Source organism: Jaculus jaculus, chromosome 3 (genome assembly GCF_020740685.1).
Source record: "Jaculus jaculus isolate mJacJac1 chromosome 3, mJacJac1.mat.Y.cur, whole genome shotgun sequence".
Classification (NCBI taxonomy): domain Eukaryota; kingdom Metazoa; phylum Chordata; class Mammalia; order Rodentia; family Dipodidae; genus Jaculus; species Jaculus jaculus.
Genome location: NC_059104.1, coordinates 143,105,372 through 143,128,237, shown reverse-complemented (window position 1 = coordinate 143,128,237; position 22,866 = coordinate 143,105,372). Strand labels below are relative to the sequence as shown.

Below are 22,866 nucleotides of genomic sequence, written 5' to 3'. Positions count from 1 at the left end.
CCCATGCACTTGTACACACACACACACACACACACACATAACTGCACACAGTGACACATAGACATCTACACATGCATAAAAATAATAAATGCTCAAGGCTGGTGAAACTTCACAGTACACAGGATTTGAAGTCAGGAGACAGAACATGAGGAAGAGAACAAAAGCGTGGAGTTGGGCTGCAGAGATGGCTTAGCAGTTAAGGCACTTGCCTGCAAAGACCCATGTTTGACTCTCTAGGTCCCACATAAGGCAGATGCACAAGGTGATGCAAGTATGCAAGTTCACTCATGTGCACAAGGTGGCACACTTGGCTAAAGTTTGATTGTAGTGGCTGGAGGCCCTGATGTGCCAATTATCTCTTTCTCTTTCATAAAAAAAATTACAAAAAAGGCATAGAGTTCACTCTGATCTGAAGCTACATCTTTCCCTTTCCATCCTGCCCACTGTTTCCCATTGGAAGTGGTGGACCCAAAGGGAACCTTTCTGATCCCCAAAAAGCATCCTCTTGGCTATCATCTGGCAGGAAATTATCAAGCTCTGTTGGGATGTGCTCCATCTCTTATGCTCCAGGTGAAGTGTACAAGGTAGACCCAGCTTTTGCTTCCCTCTCAGCACTTTTCTCCATGGCCATTATCCTTCACTACTGGTAACCATACAAGGCAAGAAGAGGTCACATTTCTTCCTCCAGTGTTTCAATAGCTCCTCTTCTGGGAGCTGGGATGTCACTAGTATTCTTAGTAATTTAGTCTGAGATCTTTGACTGGAAATACCAACTTGGATTGGGCCAATGAAGTGACAGAGTGCATGCTACAAAAAGACAAGAACAAATGGCAAGGGAGTATCTGAAGGGCTTCAGTGAATCGAGAAAAGATCCATAGTTGTCGGTGACACATAGGAGTATGCTGTCATTCTCAGGGAGATGTCCCAGTTTATTGGGGCTGGTGTCATCAAGTCTTGCCACTCATTATTAGGATGTCAGGTACAAAAGAAGGGAGATCTCCACTCAGAAAAGGGATGGAGCCTGGCTTGTGCTGGCATTCCTGCAGAAAAAGCCCTCCTGGATCACAGGACTGGGGCCATCCAATAGACTGTCATTGCTTCCTGGTATTCTTCTGGTACATACAAGAAAGGGAAAGTGTCCTAGTAATGTGAATAGCCCAATGACCCTTAAGTTTTACATACGAATAGCATCATCCTTCATATACTATCCTATTGGAAAAATATTCTTTCAACCTAGAGGTTCATTCTGTCTGTCCCATTAACAGGAATTGATCCATCAGTATTGAATGTGGTGGTAAATGAAACAAAAACAACTTTATTTGCCAGTCATTTTGAAACACAGCCGACAAGTATCTTGCTCTTGTAATATAAGCTGTCAAAACAGTGTGTTTGCCATTTCCTTCATCGATAAAAAACAAATCCAAGATTCCAGAGAATAATTTTTCTGTGTTTATGGTCTCCAGCTTCCTTGTAATTATTCATTCCTGTCATTGTGTGTGCATAGAAACATTTCTCAGTTTAAATTAAGGATGGAATGTGGAATCGAAGTGCAACTTTCAAAGATGTACCATTGCTCTTTCATTGATTTCTTTTTTGATTTTTTAATGTTCTGCAGATTTTAATTTTTAAATAAATAATACATTTCTATGTTTCAGAAATCAAAGTGAGAAAAGAGGAAGAACTCTGCCTTCCTCCTTTAATCCTTGTTTATCTACTTTTCTGCTAAACAAACAAAGAACACCATGTGTTTATTACACAGGTTGAATGTGCCTTTATCTGAAATTTCATTGCTGAAATTTAGGGTTTAAATTTTATTCAGATTTTGAATAAGAATTTCATAAAGTAAATAAAATATTAACAAAGATATACCACAGCTAAAAGGGGCAGAATGGGGTCCTTTTCCCATGGGGATGTGAATTTATGTGTGCTGTACACCTGTGTGTTGATTGCAGATGTTTCCATGAAGTCAAGTGTGGGATTTTTCCACTCAGGATATTATATCAGTGCTCAAAGAAAAAGTTTTAGATTTTTGCATATTGGATTTTATATTTTCATATAGTCATGTGTATTTTTAACTATGCCTATAATGTCTCATTCTGTACACTTTTGCTTTAGATTAATGGTTGGTGTTTGGGTTCGTTTCATATAACACACAATGCATACTCTCTTACCGCTTACATTGCTATGTTGCCTTCCATTGTGTGGACCTACTGGAATCTGTTTAACCAGGTACTCAGATCAGTGCCTCACTTTAGCACTTGCAAATCAGTGTGGGTAGTTCATATAGCTAACACTTTGGGCCTGGGCGAGCTTATCTGCTGGATAAATTCCTGTGAGATTTGCAAGTCAGGTCCCCTCTGTTCTCTTGTTCAGGCTTTTTCTATAAGCACAGTAGCCATCTCATTACCCATACAAAGATAACAGTGTAATTGATTGACAGCAAATCTACATCGTGATGCCTTGTGTGACAGCAGAGAGAACTTAGCTCTTTTGGAGACAGCAGGGACTGTTCCTCCCCAGAGAATGGCATAATGGAAAGACATTGCCTTGAAATAGCAGTGAAAATAGGCATGGAGGTGTGTGCCTGCAATCTCAGTATTTGGGAGGCAGAAGGATCAAAAGTTCAGGATCATCCTGCTGCATAGCAAGCTTGAGACCAACCTAGGTTATATGAGATCTTATCCAAAAAAAAAAAAAAGAATGAAAGAATGAAAGAAGAAAAGAATATCTGGCCCTTTCTAGGTCAGGAATAAAGAATGAGCCTGTAGTGTGGTATACTTTCTTAGTACTTCACCACCCAGGGACCTGAACACCCCTTCATCCAGGCCGTGGGAGTCCACAGGTGGTTGCAGAGTCATCTACGTTGGGTCTGGCCACAGGGGGTGAGGAGGGGATCCCAGCCTCCTTTCTAAAAATGGGTTATTCTTTCACTCAGCCTATCTCTGTCTTTTCAAACTTCTCACTGCTTGGACCTTTGCAAGTCTGGAGGCTCCTACTTAGGTGCTTACGTAGTACCAGCTGGAGGGATCCCCAACTTGCTATTTCAAACTCTCTAGGATTATAGAATAAAACCCCATTGGTAGAAATCATATCTTCCATCCTGGGAAAAATGAAGAAGCCACAGGGTAGTCATCTGTAGCTCTTCGGTCACACTTGAGTATCTTGAAGGCAGATTCCCTCCTTAACCTCTCTGCCTTGCACATCCACAATCCAGATGAATCTCTTACCTCCTCTTCCAACACCTAAGCCCAGGTAGAGGACCTTGCCATCTGATAGCACCCCCAGCACTCTCTTTTGGATTCTGTGCCAGAGTGCCTCAGCCTACCCCATGCCATAACACCACCCAACTGTTTCTGTACCAAGTTGAAAAGCACCCTGGCTTGTCTCCTCTCCTACTTCCTCTCCAGCTCTTTTCAGATGAATTATACCCAAGCAAATGTGTGCAGGCTTGTCTAGAGCTATTGAAAGGATTAAAAGACTCCATCCATTTCCAGCTTTGCATCTCCAGCAACAGCAAGCAGGCATTTTCATTGGACCTGTGTGGCTGAGCTCCAGCCTCCCATCTGGCATTGATAACCTTAGAGATGCCTCATCTGTGTTACTCAGCCTGGGCTGCCTGCCTGTTTTCTATTCAGGGTGCTGCAGTAAAATGCTATAAGCTGGGTGAGTCATAAACAACAGGAATTAATCTCAGGGTTCTGAAAGCTGGGAAGTTCAAGATCAAGACATTGCATCAATTTCTGATCTGGCAAGAGCTGCTTCCATTTCATAGATGGCATGTTCGGCCTGCATCCTCGTGTAAGGGAAGGGCAGTAATAGCACTCAGGGGTCTCACTCACAAGGACACTAAGCCCATTCATGACCTCCCATGACCTTATCACCTCCCCTGCCAAGGCCTTGGTGATTAGGTTTTGACATGCGAATTTCTAGGCTGGGGGGACTCACACATTCAGACTATAGTGCTGTGCTTCATCATCTGTTTATTCCGTCTCCCTAGTTTGATGCCCGTGGTGTCTCTGCTCCCCTTTGTCTTAATGTCAAGTCCCATAGCAGCTAAATCCACTGCTGCCTCACAATGCTCACAGACAGTCAGCTTCACGGACGTTTAGCTCATTTAGTCAGGGCTGTAGTCACGTCCCGTTCATGTCATTACCTGAGGGATATGATCACAGACTAAACCCAATGTAGACTCATTTTCCAAAGGCTTTCCCACTTTTTGAAGCAACATTTTCCTCTTATTTTATAAACATGATCTAATTAGTCATAGCTAGGCGTGGGGCAAGTGTAAAGCCAGATGGTGGTGCCAAATGCACATGACTTAATAACCATCTCACCAGTTCTGTGGTTCACTCATGGGGCTCTGGGCTGTTCACTGAACTCCAGTACCCAGGTTAGATCTCTGAGAGGCCATGTGAGTGAGCACTAAGTTCCTGAGGTACTTAGTCAGACAGCCCAGTGGGGGCCGCTTCCTGTTTATATGTCACTGCTCTGTGAGTCCATATGGTTTTAACAACCCCAGTCTCAAGTGTTCTCCCTTCAAAGCTCGACATTAATCTCGGAAAAGTGAATGGGAGTGGCTGGAACGAGGGCAGGTTTAAGAAACTTATGGGATGTGAAAGGTATCAGGACTTGCTTGTGCATTCAGAATATATTTTGAAGCTCTGCCATGAGCCAAACCTTGTCTCTTATTTATTTATTTATTTATTTATTTATTTATTTATTTATTTATTTATTTTTATTGGCAACTTCCATGACTGTAAACAATAACCCATGGTAATTCCCTCCTGCCCCCCACTTTCCCCTTTGAAACTCCATGCTCCATCATATCCACCCCCCAATCAGTCTCTCTTTTATTTTGATGTCATCATCTTTTCCTCCTATTATGATGGTTGTGGAGGTAGTGTCAGGCACTGTGAGGTCATGGATATCCAGGCCATTCTGTGTCTGGAGGAGCATGCTATAAGGAGTCCTGCCCTTCCTTTCTGCCACCTTTTTCTGCAATGGACCCCAAGCCTTGGAAGGTGTGATAGAGATATTTCCGTGCTGAGCACTCCTCTGTCACCTCTTCTCAACACCATGGTGCCTTCTGAGTCATCCCAAGGTCACAGATGAGGATAAAGTAGGTAACAAAACCACAGTGGTCTCTGTCCTCATTAGCCTTCAAGTCAGGAGGAAAAGCCATTTGATGTAAAGGTGGGAGGTGTCAGAATTACCTCCTGGTTTCTAAGGAGTCAACAGGGAGCCATTACTGAGGCAGGAAATGGTGAAGTGAAAAAATGTGGGGCTGGGAAATGTGTATCTCCCAGGATTTGGCCAGGCAAACAGCACACTCCTGAGTTTTGAAAAGAACAAGTTGAATATAGGAATTAGAGCTCATGTGAGCCATGGGAACTTTGAGGTCAAGGTCTTGAAGAAGTGAGGTGCTTGCTCAGGTGGGCCAGTTGGAGGCTGTGGGGAAGATCCCAGGAAATGGTGCCTATGAATTGTGAATCTGAACCCATTGTTCTGCAGGACCAGAAAGGGGTGCTAAGGGATAGACCATCAGTGACCTGAGGGCTCTATTGGCCATCAGGGAAGCTTAGGAGGCATAAAATGGGGAGTGCCCAGAAAGACTAGAATCTTCTGGCACTTTCACATGTATGTACTCTTGACTTTCTGTGATTCTGGCTTCTGCTTCACTTTGTAAATGATGGAAGGCGATTATCTCTCTGCCCTTGGTAGTTCTTAGCTGAGACAGACATCTCTAACAAAAGACAGAACAAGAGAAGGATGATGGGGCGTTTATTCACTGTGCACCTCGTGCTGCATGTGAGGTACCCAAGGAAATGAATGAATGAATATTGTAGAGATAACTTTGAATAACGACTTAAATGTCATGGTCCACTAAAACAAAGAAGAAGGATGTGGGGAGGCCAGTGATGGGGAGGTGACCAGAGAAAACACAGCAGCAAGGAAAGGTTTATTACTCAGATCTAGATTAGCACCTTCTCCATGGAAAGGAGTCTGGGGATTCTGTTGCCTCCTGTTCTTGGTAGCAAGAGGAGACACCTCTACAAATGAGATTTCTGAGCCAAAGCAGTAGTGTGTGCCTTGCATCTTGGATATTCAGGAGACTGAGGCAGGAGGATCACTTGAGCTCAGAAGTCTGAGGCAAGCCTAGACAACGTATCTTATTAAGCAAGAAAATATGATTTCCTGAATGCAGTAGGACTTCACATTGTTTCTAGATCTGTGGCTCCAAACAACTGCAATAATATATGGGGTAGGGAATTGTGTGTACACTGAACCTGTATAGATTTTTTTCATGTTATGTTTCCTAAACAACACAATATAACAACTGTTCACAAAGTGTTTACATTGTATTAGCTAATATAAGTCATCTACAGCTGATTTAATGTATACAGGAAGAGGTACAAAGGTCATATGTAGGATATACATAGGTTATATGTCATTTTGAACATCCATGGATTTTGGTGTCTGCATGATTTCTATGAACACAATGATAAATTCTGTATTGTTACAGTCTTTTCTATTTCTATAATTGTCTACAAATACTTAGCTTAAAATAGTCCTTATACCAGAGAGGCATATTTGGGAACAGTGTTTTCTGATCACCTATGATTCCTGGATTCTAAGTCTTACCATATTTTTCTTCTGCCCATCTTTCGTCTATCCTGGAAAGGGACCATGTAAATATCTTCAGGCTATACAAGGGAAAGTATGCTAAGTTGATAGCATAAGTTCAGCCTGAGACCTCAACATGCTCCTATGTCAGGCAGAGTCATATCAAGTTAGTCTAAAAGAATATAGGCTTGAGGTTAAATTGAGGAGAGTCATGAGCAGACATGGAGAAAAAAGTATGGGGCAAGAATGGAATAGAATCCAGCCCATAGTTCCAAGAATTGCCTGCATGGTAGGGCAGGAAGGAGAAGGGACCAAGAAAGATAGACAAGGAGTAGCCAGGTAAAGGACCAGGGAACACACAAGTAGGCTGACAGGAGATAAGAAATGGAGTTCCTGTGGGAGCAGAATGGGTGGTAAGTGGGATATTCAGCCCCCTGGGGAACTTAGTGTGCCCTGATTCATGCCCATGTTGACAGAAGCTAGATGGAGTAAGATGAGGGCAGGGTAGATGAGGAAATACAAGGCAGAGTGTGTAAGTAGCTGGAGAAGTTGAGCTGTGACCTATGTGGTGGTGGCGGGAGGCATCCTTGTTTACTCCTGGATAGAGGGAGAATGGCATTGGAAGCTCTAGTTGGAGAGAAGTCCTACTTCCTAGTAAAGGCAGAAGCTGATTCATTCACATATGCATCCTGAAACTATCTGCTGAGATTCTTCTACTGCTTCTTAGCACTGCACAAGGAAATGTTCAAGAAAGTTAGGGCAGAACATGTAGCATTGTCCCAGGACGTTTCTGGACTGACAGTTCTTGTGTCCTCTGTGAGTAGGTCAAGGTCTCCATGGTGAGGGTGGAGTGACCCTGGAAGATGGGCTGGATAGGGCTCAGAGGGTCCACAGGGAGGGCAGGGTAGCTGCTCAACAAAAGAAGGGCTGGTGAAGTGACCACAGAGTCAGTGCTGGGATTTGTAAAAGAACTAAGTAAATCTGTAGGTATAGGGGAAGGAAGAGTATGGGGGCAAGCTTCAGTGCCTAGGGATTGCCCAAAATGTCCAGATATACATTGTGACTGTTGACACAAATGCCTGCTCTGGACAGACACTTAGAAGAAAGCATGCAGTCAGAACATGTCATCTGCTTACATTTTTACCTTATACAGCCATGCAAGACAGCTCAGGTTGGGGTGAGGACACATACAGGCTTTTGGACACCCATGAATTTATTTCGTGCAGCTTTATGGAATAAGAAAACATGTATTCATATTTCATTCTGTGATAAAAGGAGAGGAGCTGGAGAGATTGCTTAGTGGTTAAGGTGCTTCCCTGCAAAGCTGAAGGACCCACATTCGATTACCCAGAACCTACAGTAAGCCAGATGCACATGATGGAACATGAATATGGGGTTTGTTTGCAGTGGATAGAGGCCCTGGAGCACCCATTCTCTCTCTCCCGAATAGAGAAAGAGACAGAGAAAGAGAGAGAATGGGCATGCCAGGGCCTCCAGCCACTGCAAATGAACTCCAGATGTATGCATCCCCTTGTGTAGCTGGTTTATGTCAGTCCTGGGAAATTGAACTTGGATCCTGTGGCTTTTAGGCAAACACCTTAACCTCTAAGCCATCTCCCCAGCCCACAAAATATTAAGAAAAAAAAAAAAAAGGAAAGGAGAGCATGAAGGAAATGGCTGTGGGCCAGGGTTACAGGAGAAGGACAGTGGAGGAGAAGCTTAGCAGTGAAAGGGGATTCATTTGACAACCACCCCCACCCCGCCCCGCCCAGGAGTATTTACCCAGGTATAAGCAGATCAGCCCTGGAAAAGAAAATCATGAATCATTTATGAATGTTTTCACTTTGTATTCATTAAAGGCCTCTGTACTATTATTATTGAACCTTAATTGGCTTGGCACCCTGGACAGCCTTTTCCAGCCCCTGTTCCTCCCTCTGCTGTCAGAAATTCCTTGAGCTAGCAAGCAAGAGAGCTTAGGGGAGGGTGTGCCTGGGAACAGGAGAGGCTGGGCCAGAGCATCTGAAGAGATCAAATGGAATGTGGTCGCCGCTTTTCTTTCTTCTCTCTGCTTGTATATCCATAAGTGTACCTCGTGGGGCTTTCACTCTGCTCCCCACGAGCCACTCTTAGCTGCTTATAGTCTCCGTAGCACCCTTTGCTTCCTCAGTCACTGGAGAACTTTTCCATCAGCTTCCTCCTGTTATGGCCTCACAGGCACAGTGGCTTTATGCGTGATGACATGCATCCTTTGTTCTGGGTGCCAGGCTGGGCACTGAACCAGCCCTGATGTGTGGGTTACCTGATTTACTTCTTTTAATACACTTCATTGTAATTTTAACTACATAAAAGAGAAGACAAATTGGCAAGCAATTACAATGTTAATTTGGCAATGTTTTATCATATTGTAGAAACGCAATCTCCTCTCTAATTATATTGGGGGGTACACATTTGGTACTCCTTATTGAGGGATTTGTAAGAATGGAAATGAAGAACACAGGAGACAGGAAAACCAGCTCTCCTCCCCATAAATATCCCTTTATTTGCATGTTTCTCCAGCCTCCTTAAAAAAGCTAACTCGTTTATTCAGGCCTAATTAATGGAATGCTACAGAATGCATAATTAGGTTGTGACAGCTTCACTGATGGATGGCTGCGAATGTGGAAACTGGAGATGCCCCCATTTAAAGAACTGAACGCTTCCCTTTCAGAATCTCACGGGCTGTGCGTGCCTCACCACCGTCCCCCCAGAGAATGCTACCGTGGTTCCGGGCAAATGCCCCAGTCCGGGGTGCCAAGAGGCCTTCCTCACCTTCCTCTGTGTGATGTGTGTCTGCAGCATGATCGGGGCCATGGCCCAGACACCCTCCGTTATCATTCTCATCAGGTAAGCCTGGGCACCTGAGAACCAACCTGTCCTATGCCCACCCACCTGGCATGCACCTGCAGGATTCCTGGGGAATCAAACACTGCATGTCACATACATGTCAGATGCGATAGGCCTGCAGCAAGGAAAACGGCTGCCCGAGCCCAGCAGAAATCAATTACAATCCATCAATCCATTGAGACTTCACAGCACAAGAGGACAGCGGGACACAGTGAGATGGTTTTGGTATCCTCCCAGGAATAGTCTCTCAGGTGACTTTGACTTTGAAAAGCATTCTCCATTGATCTTTTCAGAAAGTGTTTATGGAGTAAAATAAAAATGGTATTGGACTAGCTAAGTTCCTCTGTCCAACTTTTGTCCTTATTATCCTTCTTCCCACCTGCCATCTGCCCTTGGGCAAGATGTTGTTCCTCAGACTGGTTTCCATAATGGGGGAGAGAGTACTGTTCCTGCTTGTTTCATGCGGTGGTGTGCGGCCTTCAACATCATCTGTGTGCAAATACCCTAGAGCGGTCAGGGAGCACTGTGTCAAGATGCTCATGGCAGGCAAATGGTGACTCCTCTTAAACAAGAAAGTGATTAGATTAAATCACCCATAATTCTGAGTCTGGCCTAGGAGCAAGTAAAGTACCCTAAGTTGAATCGTTGCATGATATTCTGAGCCTGTTTAATCATTTCCAGAGCTTTCAAAAGTTGTGTGAGGACCCTAGAGGTGAACTGACCCCCATCCTAGTATTCCATCTGAGTCAGAAGAATGGACATCACCTGGGGCCTGGGGAGATAGCTCAATGAATGAAGGGCTTGCTATGTAAGTGTGGCATGAGGTCTGGAGTTTGGTTTTCCCACTGTGCACATAAATGCAGCATGGGTGTTGGCGGCGCACCCAAAGTCCCAGTGCTGGGGAGGCAGAGACAGGAGATCCCTGGGATAAGCTGGCTGGCTAGATGAGCTGAATCAGTGAGCTCCTGCTTCAGCGAAAGACCCTGACTCAACAAATAAAGTTGAGAGCAACTGAGAAAGACACCTGACATCAACCTCTGGCCTACACATGCACATGTACCACATGCACATACAAAAAATATAAAACTTCCAAAAAAAAAAAATCCACAGAGACATTAGGGTGCAGCTGACATAAGCAAAGCCCAAGGGCTGGAAAGGGATTAAGATAAGGTGCTTGGAAACACCTCTGTCCATGCACACTATCAGCTGCTCCCCCAGCTTCCCTTTTCTGGTCTTTAATATGAATTCCTGTGAAATAAGATTTATACGCAGTACTTATGCTACCTAGCAGATCATTAGCAAGGCCTTGTGAATGTACTGCAGGATTGATGGTACAATAGCAAACTGCCATTTTATACTTAGTAAGTTTTGAGAAATAAATTTTAAAAATTCATACCTTGTGCTTTGGAAGGCTGTGGCCCAATGAGTAAAATTACTTTCTGCTGGTGGCATTGACAAGCATATCAGTTCTTTCAAAGAAGCAACATGGGAGTGTGAGTCAAGAGCCATAAAAATACTCAGGCCCTTTGAGGCAGTAACCTACCCCCATTCCCAGAAATTTATCTTGAAAAAAATAATACTTTCCTGCAAGAAAAAAAGCTCAGTACAGACAGATTTTTTATTACAATGCTAACTATAATAGCAGAAACCCCTGAATGGAAATAGTGGGCTAAATTATGGTACTGTAGCTAGATGGAGTAATGCAAATTCTTAAGAATGTGAAAAGTGTTTATGAAATGAGCCATTGAATTTAAAACTATATGTGAAAGATGATTATATATAATATGCATTTGAACAAAACCCATTAGATTTCATGTATGGTTTTAAGGTGGCTGCCTGATGAGCAGCTTAGTTTTCATTAAAAAAAATCTCATGAAGTTACATTGTGATAGTCACCCACAATGGCAATGAGAAACAGGAAGAATGACCCTCACCACCATTAGTGGGGACTAGTCACTTTTTCTCTCCCCATGACTCCTAGATGTTCTGTGGCAGTGACTGAAAGGTCACATAGAGAGAGGCTGTGGACATCATCAGCTCCAAGTCTCAGCTTGAAAAAACAACTCTCAAGAGTTTTTCAGAAGATGGGTTCTCCTTAAATGGATCCACAACTGACGATCCCAAAGTCCTGGGCTGGCCTCATCAACCTCTGCACTCCATGCTGGGATGAAGGCACATACTCATGTTTGCATAGTAAGAGAGGAAGGCAATCCTTTTTCCATTATGTTTCCTAGTCCAGCTGGCTATTGCAGAAGTTTTAAGCTGGTATGAACACACACACGCACGCACGCACGCACGCACGCACACGCAGTATGATCACAGCCTACATAGGCACCAGCCCTATCCTGGGCCCAGAACTGTGGACCCATTGTTATGCTGCACACAAGCACTCTAGAGGAATGTTGCTGAGAATGTGAGGATGCAAGCACAAAAGCTAACACTTCCTAAGCCAATCCCCAGGCATGAGTCCTGGCTCTTGTTTTAAATTACTGTGTTTGCATCCTTGCAAGCATCCTTCTTTATGCAGGGAAAAAGAGGCTCTGTGAGGGGCTGAGCAGTAATCTCAAGGTCACATAGCTGGCAAGTCAATGACACTGAGCTGGCATTCCTGGTTTTGCCCAGATCTTGCAGTAATATCCAGGCATAACCCACCATTTCTTTGTGACTAAGAGTCAAGGAGGATTTTTGTGGGATCTATTTTCCCAAGAGGATATGAAGAGAGATCTTAACACCTCCCTCACTTTGTTTCTAGTGACATGATAACTGAAAGGAAATCACATTTCAAGTGATAAATATTCTGGCTCATTATGTCACCATGTTTTCTTGATAAGGAGAATTTGCCTTTATTTATGTGACTTTCAAGTTCAACCTTCAAGTGAACGTGCAAAGATTGTACCCAAGGAGAAAGTATAGCATTGAGGAACAGTTTGGATTTTGTAATACACGTATTCTAAAGGTACCACTGGTTCTTCATAGACACGCATTTCCTCATTGACCTGGAACTGGTATGAGGCTTTGTCAGCCAGGGCTATGAGCCCACCGCCCAGTGCAAGTCACATCATGCTGCACCTCGGGTTCCTCACCTCTAACACGTTCTCTCTAATTAAAAAGAAATGCGTTTACCTAAGAATAACTCTTTTCTGTTTTCCTTGCAAGTCTTAAAAATAGGAAGCAAAGATTTTAAAAAAGACACTCTCTTTGTCTTTCCAAAGTACAAAGTACCATAGATATGGTAGATTGTAAATAATGTAAGTTTCTCATAGTTCTGGGGATTAGGAAGATCAAGGCGCCAGTAGATGAACTTGTGTGGACCTGTACTGAGATGGAAAATTCTCCCTGTGTCCTCACATGGTGAAAGGGATGACTCATCTCTCTTGGGCATCCATTATGACACTAATCTCGTTCATTCAAGCTCCATCTTTGGGATCCAATCACCTCCTGAAGGCCTCACTATCACTCAGAGGGTTAGACTTGAATATAGGAATCTGGAGAAGACAGATTCAGTCTATAAGATACATATAATTTCCTTTGGTGTGATAGTCACTTTTGCCCTGTCATACCAAGAAGCAAAAGGAATGTATAGCAAGGCCCAACCCAATAATTATTATTGAATTATTGTCATTGCATTGTTGGATAAATGTTTCCTGTTGTCATTTAAGAATAGGATTCTAGGGCTGGAGAGATGGCTCAGTTGTTAAAGGCACTTGTTTGTAAAGTCTGCAGGCCAGGGTTCAGTTCCCCAGTACTCACATAAAGCTATATGTACAAAGTGGTAACTAATATGTATCTGGAATTTGTTTTCAGAGGCAGGAAATGGTGTACCCATTCTAACTCATGTGCTAACTCCCTCCTTCTCTCTCTCTCTCTCTCTCTCTCTCTCTCTCTCTCTCTCTCTCTCTCTCTGTCAAGTAAATCAATAAATATTTAAAAAACAAAAAATATGACTCCAGCCACCCAGTCTATATAGATAGGTTTTATATCCTTTGTCCTTGATATTCCATTAGTAACTTTATTTATACCCTTTATGTTCTACAAAATCTAGACACACATTGTACTTTGTGGGTCTCTAATCTTTCAGCCACACCAAAATGCTCTGGAATATTTAAGGTTTAGCCATAATGAATTGGCTCTGCACCTAGCTCAGTCCTCAAGAGGCACAGTCACATGCCTCCCTCCCTGTCTGTCCCCTAGGGAGTCACAGTGGAGACAGTGGTGGTACTCTGACTAACCTTAAACTCATATATATGGTCAGTTTTCTTCCTCGCACCGTGCTTCACCCTCATCCCCAGTAGGACACCTTGTGTGATAAGTAGGAGGCATCTTCCCAGCAATCCATGCATGAGTGCATTCACGAAGCACTAGATTGCACTAGGCATGGAGCTAGGCTTGAGGTCACAATGATAAGAAAGATGCCAATAGTCATTGGCCTTGAGGGAAAAGGCAAGCATTGGATGAATACTGTTACAAGTTTAAGAAGTATCACCCAGGAAATGACACCATCAGCTGTGTGGCTCATCTGTCCAGAATCAGGCATTGCTCCAAACCCCCAGTCTCTACCAGCACCACCAGAACCGCAAGTGTTACGTTCTGAGAATGTGTGAGCTCATTCACGGGGTCTGTGCTGGGTAAACCCAGTCTCTACCAGCACCACCAGAACCACAAGTATTACGTTCTGAGAATGTGTGAGGTCATTCACGGGGTCTGTGCTGGGTAAACCCAGTCTCTACCAGCACCACCAGAACCACAAATGTTACGTTCTGAGAATGTGTGAGCTCATTCACGGGGTCTGTGCTGGGTAAACCCAGTCAGGGAGTTTGAACCAGCTCTAAGCAAAGAACCACAGCTAACAGAAGGAACCTTTCCAAGTTAGGCGCTGCTGAGACTTGCTTGAATATGGATGCCTTGTGTCTCAAAAGGCCCATCTGGGGTGTCAAAATATGTTAATCTCCTGGATTTTACAAAATGACCCAAGAACAACAAAGGCATTCAGAGGTGTTCCAGCTGTTCCTTATAAAGAGTGATTTTCTGAGCCAGTGTTTCCCACACGCACACGTGCACGGTCCACATAAGATGCTTCCTCAGTGCAAAAAATAAAAAAAAAATTTAAAAAATGAAAGGAAAATGCTCTAAGTGTGCACTTTAGGACCAAATTTAAATTCTGACTTTCCAAGGACAAGATTAGCTATTTTTAAAAACATAAACACTTAATACCTAAACTTATCTTGGCACTACAGTTGCAGTTCATTTTTAGACGTTAGGCAAGAAAATAAGCAACCCAACCATACTAGTAATTTTCTAAGGTAGAGTCTGATGGACAACAGTAAATGACTGTGGGTATGTTAATTAAAATGGAGTGATAAGACTTTTTTTCTGTTTCTTCTTCATCTCTTTTTATGTAGGACAGTCAGCCCTGAACTCAAGTCTTATGCCCTGGGAGTCCTTTTTCTCCTCCTTCGTCTGTTGGGTACGTATTATCTCTTTATTCCCTCAGTAACAAATTGGATGCAGATTACCAGGTGAGTGATGATCAGTGTCCCATTTCCTGGGCTTATCTTCTTTTTCCATGATGTTTATTTATGCTCACGATCTTAAACAGTCACTCAACCAATGGGATCACATGAAGCTGAAGAGTTTCTTTACAGACAAGAATACAATAAGCAAAGCCAATAGATTACCCACAGAATGGGAGAAAATATTTGTGGGTTATCCAACTGATAGAGGCCTAATCTCTAGAATATACAAAGAACTCAAAATATAAACAGTAAGAAGTCAAACACCCCACTCACAAAATGGGGCAAAGAGCTGAACAGGCAGTTCACAGAGGAAGAAACACAAATGGCAAACACACACTTAAGAAAATGTTCATCATCCCTAATCATCAGAGAAATGCAAATTAAAACAACTATGAGATTCTACCTTACCCCAATAAGGACAGGAAACATCAAAAAATCAAATGAAAATAAATGCTGGAGAGGATGTGGAGAAGTAGGAACACTCATCCACTGTTGGTGGGAATGTAGGATGGTACAACCACTTTGGAAAGCAATATGGAGACTCCTTAAAAAGCTGACTATAGAGATACCAACAGACCCAGTTATTCCCTTACTGAGTATCTACCCTAAAACCTTCAAACCACAGGCCAGAGAGATTTGCTCAACCATGTTTGTAGTGGCACAATTCATAATAGCTAAGAAAAAACTTTAAGTCTGAAAATTTCACTTCTAGATCAAGCACTTCTGTGGATGTCCCAGAGATTTTGCATATACCAACTTCTGCATACAAGGCCACCCTGAGTTCTCATCTGCTATAAAGGAAACACAATGGCACCAATAGGTAGAAATTTGAATGGCACAATGTGGTAACTTCATTAAATAACCCTGGGCAGCTTGTGAAATGCTTCATTTATGGGGCTGACATCTGGGAGTGAGGCATTCAGACTCACAAACGTCAGCGTTTCATCCTTTAAAGTTTTCCAAATGTAGTCAGGTTACTTACCTTGAATTTCCAGCATGGGGCAAATTCGGCCTTTGTGACATACGAGTCTCAGAGTTTGGTATGAATGGCCAGCTAGATGACCCAGCCCCTTTTGTTCTCTGAATATCCCCCCTCCTCTTGAAGCTAAGAAAAAAGCAACTGAAGGTACAAGGAGAGATCACTAAGGACAGCATTTTCCAAGCAGACATAACATTCCTCATCCACGTATGCAGCCATCCATGAACATGAAGACCCAGCTCTAGAACAGTGCAGAAGTCACCTTCAAGAAGGGAAAGTTGGCAACAGCCCAAATGTCCAACAGCAGGGAGTTAGTTAAGTCACTTAGGGTCTGTAATTCCAATAAGATTCCTGTTCCCCTTTAAAAATCTGTGAAGAAAAATATTTATAGGCATGGAAAAGGCCCATGATATGTAGAAGGGATTAAAAAAAATCCTATCATATGTTTTTAGGTAACTATAATGTATGGAAAAATTTGGGGAATATGATCATCAAAATGATAGCCATTTTTAGTAATAAAATTCTAAATTTATTTATTTTGTGTGTGTGTGTGTGTGTGTGTGTGTATTTGTGTGTTCATGTTCATGTGTGTGAGTGAGGGCACATGCCACAGCATGTGTGTGGAGGACAAGCTCTAGCGGCAGTCCTCACCGTCCATCCTGTTTGAGGCGGCGTCTCTCATTGCTCACCACCGTATTCACCAGGCTTGCTGGCCCCTAAGCTCCGGAGAATTTCTCCAGTCTCAACCTCCCTTCTTGCCATGGGCATGCTGGTATTACAGATGCCCACCAAAACATCCATCTGTTTATGTGAGTTCTGGGAATCCACATTCAGGTACTCATAACTTGTGTGGAAAATGGTTTATCGACTGCACCATCTCTCCAGCCCTAAATTTGAGTTTTTTGAATATGTATGTATATGTATATAAAATAGGTCCTATGTGATTACTATATAACGTATGTTGTTTTTTTTTTTTTTAATTTCACTCTGAGGCTGGAGAGATTGTTCAGTGGTTCAAGATGCATGTTTGCAAAGCCTGATAGCCTAGGCTCAATTCCCCAGTACCCAGGTAAAGCCAGATGTACCAAGTGGCATGAGGCCCTTGAGCACCCGCATTCCTTATCATTGTCATTGTCATTTTCTCTCCCCCTCTTTCTGTGTGTGTGTGTGTGTGTGTGTGTGTATTAATTTCACTCTCAGTAAGACAGAGACATCTCTGGAGACTGGCAGGAGCACAGCCTTTTGCCTTCCTTTGTCGATAGCAATAATCTGTGCCCACGATCATCCCTAATGGGCCTGAGATGGCCTCAGAACCCTTCTTGTGTCTCAGTATGTTCGTTGGTGCCCAGGTAAAATTTAGGTGGCACCTCAGCCTTACTTCTTTTTCATGGGAAATAGAAACTCTGTGGGTATGAAGATGCTCCAGATAAAAGAAGGTCAGCCATAGCTCATAGGAAATTTCCAGAGAAATTGTAGTAGCTTACACAATTCTACCATGCCATTAAAATTCTATTGATATTTTCTCTTATCATTAGGAGGTTAGATAGGATATATATGTGTTTTCATGTCCCCTGCTCATAGTAGGTGGGCAGCTAGACAGATAGGTGGGCTGGGAATACCAACAAGTGTTTCTAAAAATGGTGAAAACATTTTACATGTGCAAGCATTCAACAGCTCCTGAGAGATTCCCTGTCTCGGGGCTGATAGGAAAGAGGGAGTTCACCCTCAGTGGTGAACCTGTGGGAGTTTCTGCACTTCTAACCCATGCTTCAAAAGAATTATTAGTTCATAAAATTACCTTTCATAATATTTTAAAATTTATTCATTAGAGACAAAGAGGGAAGAGAGAAAGAGATTGTGAATGCTAGAGCCTCCAGCAAACGAACTCCAGACGCATGCACCACCTTCTGCATCTGGCTTATGTGGGACCTGGAGAATCAATCCTGGGTTTCTAACCCTAACCATTAAGCAGTTTCTCCAGCCCTCATAATAACTTTGATAGCACAAAATGGGGAAAGTACAAGGAATTTCTGAAGCCATCTCATGGTCTATATATATGCCCCAGGAAGATCAAGCAGGCATAATCTAGAACAAGAATTTTTCCATTTCTGTGACTGTAATTCAGAGCAAGAGGTAAGTGTTGTATTATGGCCCATTAAACACATGCATATGCACAGATGAAGCTGACTCAAAAATTTCATGAAAAGTATCTTAGAAAGTATGACTCTTTCTGATATTTTTTCTATGCTAACCCATGCTTTTTAAAAAGTTGGTCTTGACCCAGTGTATTGATTTTATTGCCCATTATGGGTCACAAATCAATTTGGAAAACCCTGCTTTAAAAGGATATGACACAGTCTCATCTTTTAATTAAAAGCAGCTTAGCAAAGAAGTCTTGGCATTTGGCCTAATTCCATTTCTTGCAGCACCCAATAAGATTAACCACCATTATTGTTAATGAAAGGCCAATGAATAAATCAGATTCTGTGACATTGCCAACCTTTGTGCTGCCCTGCATGGGTAATGGGGATACAATGGGGACATAGCGGCTGGGTGTGACAAGGTCTGTGATAGAGTCTGACCCAGAATGACAGGATCACAGGGAAAGGCTAACTAATAGCCTTGGAATGCATGCTGAAGGTTGGGAAGAAGGTGGTGATGTCTGCAGTATGAGTACACTGAGGAAGAGTTATGTAGATAGATAGGAAGAGGAGAGCAATTTAGATAGGGACTCTTATAGGCATACAGACCCAAGGGCTCCAGAAAGCACAGTGTGAGGAGTGGGGTGGGGGAAAGGGGCAGTTTCAAATGGGACTGGCCAAGGTGATGGACTAGGAACTTAATAAGAAAGGGCTCCGCCTCCATACATAACATTGACCTTCGTCTTTAAAGCAAATGGAAGCTGAAGATGGGCTTTACCAAGGAAGAGACGAGATCCCCTCTGTATTTCAGAACAGGCCATAGCCAGCCCTGTGGAGAATGGGAACGTGCAGACAGAATATATATAATAGATTAGCTGAGAGAGGCTTACACTGAGAGGGTAGAGCTAGGAAATATTAATGATCAAGAACCTCAAGAGCTCAGAGTCTGAATAGAAGTCCAGTTTGCCCTCTGTATCTTCAAGTTCCAAATCCACAGAGTGACCACACTTTAAAAGGGCATCTGAACATACACAGAGTAGTTTTTCTTGATATTACTCCGTAAATAACATATGTTACTTCTATAGCACTTACTTTGTTTTGGATATCTTTAAATACCCAGGAATGGTTTATAAAATTTACAAGATAATGGATGTGAACTGTAAGCTGTGGGATTTGAGACAGGGGAGTGAGATAAGGAAAAAGTAGGGAATGATGTACTGTAGGTCATGACTACCCAGCGGAACTTTCTACATAGACCAGTGTTCCACAGCTACACCACACCTGGCTGTGCAGCACTTGAAACATGGCTTGTGTCATCTGACTTTATTTAACATTTACTGTTTTGTTTTTTTTAATTTAAGTAGCAATATGTAGCCAGTGGTTGTCTCATGGAGCAGACAAGTATAGAGTCAGGGTTTAATGTATCTGTTGCAGTGGGTCAGGGCAGGAGAACGTCACTCCATGTGTGGAGATGACTCCTTCCAGACCCTATGCATGAGGACTATAAAGAAAGAAGTTAAAATCTAGAATTGAAAGCAGCATAGGTTTCCCTTGTTGCTTTGGACACCAATGAGGAGAAGCTGGTAGACAGGGCAGGGTCTGCAGTGGCACTGTCCACTATGGGCTGAGAACTTCTCCAGCAGCTCTGGAGTTGAAGTAAGGATGTGGTTTGTGGTATCATTGGTAAGTGTAGGAGATTCCTGCGTAGCTATATGTACAACCTATGTGACAACAGACCCTAGGCTGGGAAATGGATGCTGTAAACAGTACATTATGCTAGACCACACATCTGTAATCTGCTGACATCTGGATGTCTGAGGTGACCTTGCAGGAGAACAAGTACTGACTACTGTAGCTTACTCAAACAACACGCTGCTCAGGTGTATTACCTGGTTCATCTATCCCTTTTCTGGCCTTAGACCCTGTCATAGTCAGCTCTGTGTTGCTGGGAAGAAACTCTAAACCAGACACAGTTTTATGGGAGGAACAGGATTTATATCAGGCTTGTAGATCCGGAGGAAGTTCCATAATGGCAAAAGAGGCTAGCCCCCTTTCACAGATCCAAGCAGAGAAACACACCACCATTCAGCACCACAAGCAAGCACGTGCCAGCTGCAAACAGTAGGGAACCCCAGGCAAAGCTCAAGCACTCTGCATACCTTTAGGCTGGAAATCCAGATCTTCCCCCAGTGATACCTCATCTAGCCTCTGGAGATAAGCTTTTTATTTTTTTTTAAAAAAATCGCCTATATCTATTGGGAGATATTCAAACTACCATAGACCCCCTTCACCTTTTGATCTCTGTTCTTTGTCTATATCTAGTAACAACTTGTAGACTTCAGCACTGGGCCACAATCATCCCCAAAATACTGTGAACCCTGAGCCTCGGTTCACACTATGCATGTGTGTATTGAGAAGTCCTTTCATCTCTCATGCCACATGGACTGAACATGAGACAGGTAGGTGTGGTGCAAGGAAATGGAGCAAATAAATTGAGGCTTATGATTAAAATGAAGCTGAAGTGATGGGCTGGATAAGGAAGGGGTGAAATAGGAGGCACTGTAAGAGCTTGATGTAATGGAATAGCGCGAGCCAGTTGCGGCATACAATAGGAGAAGAACTGAAAGTGGTGGTGGCCAAAATTTCAGTATGTGGCTTTGAGATCACAGTTCTGAGAATTTACAAAGCCAGACTGAAACACAGCGAATAGCCTCCACATTGACAGCTAGTTGTTGAAAGGCCAGAGGGTGGTACCACATGTCCTTGGACAAGTTCAAGCCATCCAAGACAATGGCAGAAGTTGAGAAGGGAGGAGGCTACTGAGCAGGTGAAGGGTCAATACATTCTGAAAGAAATGACTGTCCTCCTCTCAGCAGAATGCCTACTTTAATGGATCTCCTTTTCCACCGTATTTCTCAGGTTGTGAGCCAACTATTTGCCATGGGTCTGATCATGAATCTGGTACCTGGAGCTCAGGGTGCTAGACCACGAATAGGTACTTGCGTAACATGCATTTGGCTCTGGACAGGATCACCAGCCCTGCCCAATAAAAACAATAATCTGTTCCTGGAGGTCCACTCTATGCCATGGATTCTCATTAAATTAAAATCATGGAAACAAAGATGCACTGAGATTATCCCATGCTTACAAGTCTGTTCAGGTGCTGCTGATGGCAGGGCCTTAGGGTATCTTTGAGCCTGACAGGTTATTGACAACATATTTCATATGGATACATGATAGGTTGGCAACCTCTTTGCCCTCATCCCTGCCCCTATTCAGCTGGGGACTCTCCTCAGTGGTGTAGCAGATATTCCCTATGTGGCTGTGGTTTATGCATTGTGGGAACATTAATAAGTTATTTGGGTGAGGGAGGGAATGCCTCTGGACATGATGTCTCAACCTATGGCTCCTGAATCTCTTTCTTTTAAATATTCATTATTTATTAATTTGAGAGACAGAGATACATACATATATATATAGAGAGAGAGAGAGAGAGAGAGAGAGAGAGAGAGAGAGAGAGAGATTGAGAGAGAGAGAGAGAGAAGGAATGGGTGCACCAGGACCTCTAGCCACTGCAAACAAACTCCACATGCATGCGTCTCCTAGTGCATCTGGCTTACGTGGGTCCTGGGGAGTCAAACCTGGGTCCTTTGGCTTTGCAAGTAAGTGCCTTAACTGCTAAGCCATATCTCCAGCAAGGCTCTTACAATCTTTCTTCCCCTTCTTTGACAAAATTCACTGAGCCATGGTGAGCTAGTTTTAAGTCTGCTTCAGTGATAAGCTCTTAAGAGTCTCCAGATCTCTGCTTTGGTAGGTGTTGACGTCTCCTTCACCCTGGCACTGGTTATCAGGAATAGCATGGAGGCAGCACTCTTGCTCATCTCCCCAATTCTTCTGTGGTTTCAGCTGTGGCTTGGCTGAAGTGCGAGGGTAGTTTACCTCCATGGGTCTCACTAGCTTTTGGAAAAGAACAGATTCTTTAGTGGAGAGTGAGGTCAGCATAGTTTAAATAGGATAAGCATTATTAACTTAGGGAGAATTTGATGTATGTAACCTTAACTCAGAAAACCTTTGTTATGCTCCGCACTCGCTCAGTACCTTCTACCGAACCTGCATCCCACAGGCTCTGCTTCCCTCGCATGCACTACAGTGAGTGGCTTTACACTGACCATAGATCCCTCTGCAGCCCAGAACACCCGGGTGAGTGTCCTGCTCTGACAGTCCTGTCCAGGTGACCTTTGACATAATAGTGAAGCTCCAAAATCCTCAGGACTTTTAACAAGGGGTACAGGGAAGAAGGAAGAATGCAGGTAGCTCCTTCTGACTTCTCGGGTCTAAGAAGAGTGGCAGGTGTCCCTGGAAGAGGCCTGCTGATGTCAATAGTCCAATCTCTTTCTTGGCATTGCTGAAGGAGAGAAACGCATCAATCTTTTCCGGAAAATACACCTTTCGACATTCCCCTCTAGCTGGTGCTAGCTCTAACAGTAATTGCTCCAAGCTGAATAGAGTCCATGGTGAATTCAAGGCTTGGCAGGTAAGCTGAAGAGAAATGGTTATCTTTTTAAATGTAAATGGCACCATCATTTTCAGCTTCTATTTTGTCCAGTGAAGGAATGTGGATTTATTTTTCTTACAAAAGCCTTTCAGTTCACCTTTTAAGTATAGACCAAAGAATATGAATAAGCCCTGCCTTTTCAACCATGGGTGTGAATTAAATAGCCAGGAT

General features: G+C 43.2%; 1 protein-coding gene across 2 annotated transcripts in view; it reads left to right on the top strand.

Annotated features, from left to right (window-relative positions):
- Slco3a1 (solute carrier organic anion transporter family member 3A1) overlaps positions 1-22,866 on the top strand; it is a 306,863-nt gene that overhangs the window by 269,538 nt on the left and 14,459 nt on the right. For both annotated transcript variants that reach the window (XM_004658168.2, XM_004658166.3), the window contains exons 8-9: positions 9,332-9,507; positions 14,907-14,971. In XM_004658168.2, coding sequence (XP_004658225.1) covers positions 9,332-9,507; positions 14,907-14,971 — 241 coding nt within the window. The remainder of the gene's footprint in view (positions 1-9,331; positions 9,508-14,906; positions 14,972-22,866) is intronic.